General features: G+C 38.8%; 3 protein-coding genes and 1 non-coding gene across 5 annotated transcripts; 3 read left to right on the top strand and 1 right to left on the bottom strand.

The window, feature by feature from the left end:
* TRNAT-AGU lies at nucleotides 279–352 on the bottom strand. Its single transcript has one exon. It is a non-coding gene; the product is annotated as a tRNA-Thr (tRNA).
* On the top strand, nucleotides 996–3,924 carry LOC104727122 (ABC transporter F family member 5). The gene is made up of 7 exons (XM_010446138.2): nucleotides 996–1,838; nucleotides 1,954–2,295; nucleotides 2,445–2,585; nucleotides 2,690–2,869; nucleotides 2,980–3,237; nucleotides 3,342–3,470; nucleotides 3,563–3,924. Exons 1-7 carry the CDS (start codon nucleotides 996–998, stop codon nucleotides 3,761–3,763), a joined length of 2,094 nt encoding a protein of 697 aa, XP_010444440.1. The 3' UTR covers nucleotides 3,764–3,924.
* Nucleotides 4,068–6,126, top strand: LOC104727121 (probable 20S rRNA accumulation protein 4). 2 transcript variants are annotated; one of them, XM_010446137.2, is made up of 7 exons: nucleotides 4,068–4,317; nucleotides 4,416–4,502; nucleotides 4,627–4,724; nucleotides 4,831–4,877; nucleotides 4,983–5,358; nucleotides 5,464–5,671; nucleotides 5,756–6,126. In XM_010446137.2, exons 1-7 carry the CDS (start codon nucleotides 4,225–4,227, stop codon nucleotides 5,858–5,860), a joined length of 1,014 nt encoding a protein of 337 aa, XP_010444439.1. In that variant the 5' UTR covers nucleotides 4,068–4,224; the 3' UTR covers nucleotides 5,861–6,126. The 2 variants fall into 2 exon arrangements, with proteins under 2 accessions (XP_010444439.1, XP_010444438.1); XM_010446136.2 differs by having other exon boundaries at nucleotides 4,069–4,317; nucleotides 4,831–5,358.
* LOC104727119 lies at nucleotides 6,284–6,866 on the top strand. The gene is made up of 2 exons (XM_010446134.1): nucleotides 6,284–6,550; nucleotides 6,646–6,866. The coding sequence occupies exons 1-2, from the start codon at nucleotides 6,312–6,314 to the stop codon at nucleotides 6,842–6,844; spliced, it is 438 nt and encodes a 145-aa protein (XP_010444436.1). The 5' UTR covers nucleotides 6,284–6,311; the 3' UTR covers nucleotides 6,845–6,866.

Genomic DNA, 6,872 nt, shown 5'->3' with positions numbered 1-6,872 from the left:
GCGAAGGAATTCAGATCTAAGCCACTTAGGCCTTAAGTTGAAGCCCTATACAAATACCACAGAACCGAAGCCACACAAGCCTAATGTTCCAGCAATTAGAGTCGCTGTACTGAAATCGAAGGGTTAGGAGAGTAGATCTGAAAATCGCCGCTCAATCGCCTCTTGTACGGAAACCCTAAAAATCGCCTCCATTCCTTTTCTTCTTTGCACTACGGATTCAAGGAGACCACGCCAGACGACCTCTTCTTAGCAGGGGAAAAAATTAAATAAACAAGCAATGCTCTCGTTGAGAGTTGAACTCAAGACCTCCCGCTTACTAAACGGGTGCTCTAACCAACTGAGCTACGAGAGCTGCTTTAAAAAGGCTATCTTTTCTTTTCTTTGGGTTGTCTTTTTTTTTTCTTATTTATTGACTTGTTGTAATAAGTAACGTTGCATAAATTGCATGTGGTATAGAACTCAAAGTTTTTTTTTTTTATAAAAACGAATATTCCGATTTGTAGTTATTCATAACTCAAAAATCATGATGATCATCTCGTAAAACTAAACAAATGTGGGATGCGTAAATTGGTTTTCATCATACTAATATACTTTATTTTATGAAAAAAAAAAAAACGAAAGTATAGGAGTTCATCATACATAGTTAGATTTTGTTTATCATAAAAAAATAACAATAATATTGGTTTTTGTTATCCTAATATCCTCTATTGATTTTTATTTTATCATAAGGATATATATATTTATTTGGAATACAAAGCAAAAAAAAAAACTATAATAATAAGAAAACAAAAGACGAAACTACAAAAATCACAAAAAAAAAAAAAAATCTCTTGGCTCACACTCAAACGCGAAGAGAGCAAGCTCTCCCTCGAGAGAGTTCTTCTTACTCTGCTGCTTCATCAGTAGAGCGAGATTACTCTCAATCAAATCCACACCATTTCTCTATCTCTGCTCTCTATCTGAGTTATACTATCAAACAAGTTATTCCATAAAAGATGGGTTTCACAACGAATCTCCATAGCCTCAACCTCCGTTCAACTTTCTTCACGGGTCTCCGTCCTTGTCCATCCCCAAAATCTAATTTCATCAAAATCTCTTCCCTTTCAAACCCTAGACGCTGCGGAGAAACAACCCCCTCCATCATCAGAGCCCAAGTCTCCACCATCAGCCTCGTGACCTCCGTTAAAGACCGTCAAGACGAAATCGAGTCCCTTTTCTCCAAGCAGACCACCGAACACGACTCCGATCGGAAACGCAACGGCAAGAATTCTAAAAACGGAGCTTCTGGGATCTCTTCAGGTGTCAAGCTCGAGAACATTAGGAAGACCTACAAAGGCGTGACTGTGCTTAAAGATGTAACCTGGGAAGTTAAAAAGGGGGAAAAAGTAGGGTTGGTTGGTGTTAACGGAGCTGGGAAGACGACTCAGCTTAGGATTATCACTGGTCAAGAGGAGCCTGATTCGGGTAACGTTATCAAGGCCAAACCCAATATGAAAGTTGCTTTCTTGAGCCAGGAATTCGAGGTTTCCATGAGCAAGACGGTTAGGGAAGAGTTCATGAGTGCTTTCAAGGAAGAGATGGAGATTACTGACAAGCTTGAGAAAGTTCAGAAGGCTATTGAAGAATCTGTTGATGATTTGGACCTTATGGGGAGGTTATTAGACGAATTTGATTTGTTGCAGAGACGTGCTCAGGCTGTGAATTTAGATTCCGTTGATGCTAAGATCAGTAAGCTGATGCCTGAGTTAGGCTTTGCTGCTGAGGATGCAGATAGGCTTGTGGCTTCTTTTAGTGGTGGATGGCAAATGAGAATGTCTCTTGGAAAGATTTTGCTTCAGGTAATGTAATGAGTGGTTTTGATTCTTAAAGCTTTATCCTTTTTTTCAGATTTTTATTGAAGAGAAAAGCTAATGTGAGTTGTGTGTGTGTGTGTGTGTGTTTCTCTGTGAGTAGGATCCAGATTTGCTGCTACTTGATGAGCCGACTAACCATTTGGATCTTGATACCATTGAGTGGCTTGAAGGTTATTTGCAAAAGCAGGAAGTGCCTATGGTTATTATTTCACATGACAGAGCCTTTCTTGATCAGCTGTGTACCAAAATTGTGGAAACTGAGATGGGTGTGTCCAGGACATTCGAGGGTAATTACTCTCAGTATGTAATCTCAAAGGCAGAGTGGATCGAAACTCAGAATGCTGCTTGGGAAAAGCAGCAGAAAGAGATCGATTCAACAAAGGACTTAATTGCCAGGCTTGGTGCGGGTGCCAGATCTGGCCGTGCTTCTACTGCAGAAAAGGTTAGCCAACAAAAAAAAAAATGCTAATTTGATTGATGCGGCTTGACATTAGTTGAAGTGTTTCTACGGTTTAACGATCTTTTACCTCTGAGTTGTTGGATTGAGGAGTTTCATCTTATGTTTCCCTTCTGTGTGGTTTTTTATAACAGAAACTAGAGAAGCTTCAAGAACAGGAGCTAATAGAGAAGCCATTTCAGCGGAAGCAGATGAAAATCAGGTTTCCAGAGCGTGGAACAAGTGGAAGATCGGTAGTCAATGTTAAAAACATTGATTTTGGTTTCGAGGATAAGGTGAGTTACACTTACTACTAGAGTCAAACTCATGACTATAGGATGAATCCTTTATTGCTCTCGTGTTTGACACTCTGAATAAATGTGTATTGTTGCAAAACCAGATGCTATTTAAGAAGGCTAATCTAGCAATAGAAAGAGGAGAGAAAATCGCCATTATTGGCCCGAATGGGTGTGGGAAAAGTACGTTATTGAAGCTTATTATGGGTTTAGAGAAGCCTATGAAAGGTGAAGTTATTCTTGGAGAGCACAATGTACTGCCAAACTACTTTGAACAGAATCAGGTCAGTTTCCACTTGCTCAATCAATTAAAGACCTAAACAATTGGAGACAGGTTTATTCATTTAATTGACATGATCTGGTTTCAACCCTTTGTTTTGATTCTTTTTGCTAGGCTGAGGTCCTTGATTTGGATAAAACAGTGCTTGAAACAGTCTGTGAAGCTGCAGAAGACTGGAGAAGTGATGATATAAAAGGTCTTCTTGGACGCTGCAACTTTAAAGCAGACATGCTTGATCGAAAGGTCTCTCTTTTAAGCGGTGGTGAGAAAGCGCGTCTTGCTTTCTGCAAATTCATGGTGACGCCATCAACTTTACTCGTTTTGGACGAACCAACCAATCACTTGGACATTCCTTCAAAAGAAATGCTCGAGGTTAGGCTTTTCTACTTCCTTGAGAAACGTTGGATACAGTGGTAATAAATCATCTTGGACCTGGATAGAAGCTAATCAATTATCTGGATCTTCTTATGAATCAGGAAGCAATAAACGAGTACCAAGGTACAGTCATCGCGGTCTCTCACGATCGATACTTCATCAAACAAATCGTTAACAGAGTCATAGAAGTCGAAGATGGTTGTTTAGAAGATTATGCAGGCGACTACAATGTATGAACACACTTTGCTTGGATTGCACTCTCTTTTTTTGACTAATATGATTTGATCTCTGTATAACTTCGTGAATGTGTGAATGTTCTCAGTATTACTTGGAGAAGAATCTTGATGCTAGAGCAAAGGAGCTGGAGAGAGAAGCAGAGCTAGAAGAGAAAGCTCCAAAAGTGAAGGCAAAGTCAAAGATGTCAAAAGCTGAGAAAGAAGCGAGGAAGAAGCAGAAGATGCAGGCGTTCCAACAGGCAAAACAGAAGTCAAAAGCTAGCAAGAACTCCAAGAGATGGAACTGAATGAAGTCAGATTTATAAAAAAGGCTTCTTCTTACAGTTTCACAACATCTTTTATTGTGGGAATGTATATAGAATGATACTTTTAGAAATGCAGAGAGTATTAATGTTTCTAAAACACGTGAGCCCCATTGGGTAAAATATGAAACTTTATTGTCTCAAAACTGTAGTAGATGATGATCAATTTAGATTTTCTTCATACCTGCCGAACATGTGTTTCGATTGAGCCAAGTAAACCGTATGGTGATAATATTGCAAACCCATTCGGTTTAATTAAGCTAGTTTGTTTGATTTGAAACCGGAAAAACTCAAATAACATGAAAATCCGGTTATCTTAGAACCCTAACCGAGTTCTACACTTCTCTTCATCATCATCATCATCATCGGTGTGGTTGTTTCAGACATCGAATTCGATAAACCTCGTAGGAAAGTTTGTGGTCTGCTTTGATCTAAGAACTGTAATCATGGTCGGAACTCTTTTGGGGTTACCAGGGCAATGGGCAGAAGAGGAGCTTGAGTCTTCTGATCACTACACAACAAAAATCGGTGGTCTTCCGGTAGTAACACCTTCCTTAGTAGCTCTCTGTATAATCTCTTCTTTTAGTAGAAATTTCATATCTTTGTATTCTGAGTTCTGATCGAAGTGTGTTTTTAGGATTGGCCGCCAATACCCGATGATGCACTGAGACCAGAACTACTCAATTGCTGTTCATGTGGAAGCAAACTTTCTCTGGTAGCTCAGGTTTGTGTTCCAAGTCAAAAAGCTTTACTCTTTTTGGGTTTCAATGTATAATTTACTAGAATTTGGATTGTAGATGATATAAATTACGGTTCTTTTTTTTTTGTTTGTTTTTCTCTGCATTTAGGTGTATGCTCCGATCTCAACTGAAAATTTAGACATCCAAGAGCGTACGCTCTATATATTTGGTTGCTTGATGCCTAAATGTGGAACTTCTGAACAAAGGTTTATTCTTTTTTTCTTTTTGCCTCTGTGGCCACTTGTCAATTGTTTCCCAATATTGTGGTTTGGTTATGTGAGAATGACCAAATATGTTTCTTAATGTTCTCAGCTGGAGAGCTTTTAGCATTCATAAAGCTATCAAAGAGAAAGAATCAAGTGAGTTAGCAGATTTGCCTGTTGTTGCCTCACCACAAGATTCAGCTTCTAAAACTCATTGGTTAGATGATGATGATGATGAAAATTTTGATTTTGAGAGTTTAGCTAAGGCGATCGCAGAGGCTTCTACTACTGTTGCTTCCAATTCGAAGAAACAGAAGAGTTCAGGGACTAAAGCAAAGCCTTCACCTTCAAAACCTGAAACAAGAGTTGCGGATCAAATTAAACTTGAGACTGGTCCGGTGGTTCCGTGTTTTTACATTTATACAAAAGAAGATATCCCCTCAAAAGAAGTCGATCGTTTCTCGATGAATTATTCATCTCTGTCTATTAAGGATAGAGAAAACGGCAACAATGCTGAGGGTGAATCTGAAGAAGCATGGGAGGATGAGAAATATGAATATGACAAAGCTCTCAATGCAGATAGGACGTATCTTAAGTTCAAAAAACGGCTAGATGCAAACCCGGAACAATGTTTCAGGTAAATTGTAGCTCACTCAGTATTACGTGGTGGAATAATCTCAAGTTCCAATCCTCAATATCTTCTTGAATGGAGATTGATCTTGTAAGCTTTTGCAATGGTCAGGTACTCATATGGCGGTAAGCCGATATTGGCCACTGAAGACCTGAAATCTCCTGATAAATGCAGAAACTGCGACTCTCCTAGGCACTTTGAGATGCAACTCATGTCTCCACTACTATTTTTTTTACATGAAGGTGTTGTTGATAAAGTGCTTAAGCAATCATTGGATAACTTTGATTGGATGACACTTATTGTCTACACTTGTTCCAAGGTATTATTCTTATAAGATCTTCTCACATGTTTCAATGAATTAAAGTAAGGTTCAAGAGCATAGCTTAATGTTAACTATATGTAGAACTGTGCAAACGCTGTGAATGGCGATTGGGTTGTTGCGGAGGAGTGCATAGCAGTACAGTATGAGAAACAGATGAATCTCGATCATGCTAGCTTCTTCAAATGAAAACATTCTCCTGGCGAGTCTTTTGATTGGTTGAGAAGATGTTGCTGAAGTGATTATAGCTAAGAATCAAAAGTCAAATGCGCCATGGATACATCTTCTTCAGCTGTTTCAGGACAGAGGTTTCCCATAAAGAGGGAGCTGCTCAATACATATTTTTTTGGTCTATTTATATGCGAGACAGATGCTAAATCTTATTTCCTTTTGTAAAATGATAGTCTGTAATGTTAAGTTTTTAAGACAAATGGATTAGTTTTCGATTTAATTCTCTTGAAAGTCAAATGTAGGTGTTACGAAAGAACCGTTCAAACCAAAATATGTGCTCTGCTTCTTTTGATGCGAGAAACATGGCGCCAACTCTGTCTCTCATCTCTTTCTTCCTTCTCTCTGCTCTATCATTTTCTTTTGGCCCTCTTCTTAATTTCTCTGAGGCTTCTCAACTGGATACGTAGACATGAACGAATCAAGAAGAAATATATTCGGTTTCTCATTCTTCTTCATCATTATTATAATCTTGATCTTCAGGGTTTCTGCGGATGGAGAAAGCGATGGTGCCGCAAGAAAAGAAGAGAATCCGTCACTAATAAAGATCATATGTGGGATTTTTGGCAAGAAATTTCCTCCGAGTTCTTGGGAATTGGTTCAAGGTGCGATGCAGAAGATCCAGATGAAGCTTTACCCTCCAAATCTAGAGTAAACAAACAAAGCATATTCATATCCTATATAATCTAGGATTTTTCGTTAATGTCTAGTAGTTATTTAGCTCATGTGTTGTTTTCTTGTGACAGCTTCAGAAGCAACAGTGACAAAAGCAAGAGAGAGGATGAAGATAAAGGAGAGAAAGTGAAAGAAGCAGCATCTAGGACTCTGGAAGTAAGCAAAGAAGCCATTGAAGAGTCTGCAAAAATAGCAGGAGATGTTGTAGGTGAAGTAGTTCAGAAAACAGCTGAGAAAGTTACAAAACAAACCTCACGTGACGAGATGTAATCAATCATCCACCAAGATTGCTCTTCAT

The sequence above is a fragment of the Camelina sativa genome, chromosome 11, assembly GCF_000633955.1.
Source record: "Camelina sativa cultivar DH55 chromosome 11, Cs, whole genome shotgun sequence".
NCBI classification, from domain to species: domain Eukaryota; kingdom Viridiplantae; phylum Streptophyta; class Magnoliopsida; order Brassicales; family Brassicaceae; genus Camelina; species Camelina sativa.
Note: the sequence above shows the minus strand (reverse complement) of the source record. Positions and strands in the feature narration are given on the sequence as shown.

Excerpts from the sequence above, each read along its gene's own strand:
- LOC104727121 (XM_010446136.2), top strand. The coding sequence starts at position 4,225 with ATGGTCGGAACTCTTTTGGGGTTACCAGGGCAATGGGCAGAAGAGGAG. Across the intron at positions 4,503-4,626 it reads AACTTTCTCTGGTAGCTCAG|GTGTATGCTCCGATCTCAAC; the intron begins GTTTGTGTTCCA and ends CTCTGCATTTAG. Across the intron at positions 5,672-5,755 it reads TTGTCTACACTTGTTCCAAG|AACTGTGCAAACGCTGTGAA; the intron begins GTATTATTCTTA and ends AACTATATGTAG.
- LOC104727119 (XM_010446134.1), top strand. The coding sequence starts at position 6,312 with ATGAACGAATCAAGAAGAAATATATTCGGTTTCTCATTCTTCTTCATC. Across the intron at positions 6,551-6,645 it reads CTTTACCCTCCAAATCTAGA|CTTCAGAAGCAACAGTGACA; the intron begins GTAAACAAACAA and ends TTCTTGTGACAG.
- LOC104727122 (XM_010446138.2), top strand. The coding sequence starts at position 996 with ATGGGTTTCACAACGAATCTCCATAGCCTCAACCTCCGTTCAACTTTC. Across the intron at positions 2,586-2,689 it reads ATTTTGGTTTCGAGGATAAG|ATGCTATTTAAGAAGGCTAA; the intron begins GTGAGTTACACT and ends TTGCAAAACCAG. Across the intron at positions 2,870-2,979 it reads ACTACTTTGAACAGAATCAG|GCTGAGGTCCTTGATTTGGA; the intron begins GTCAGTTTCCAC and ends TCTTTTTGCTAG.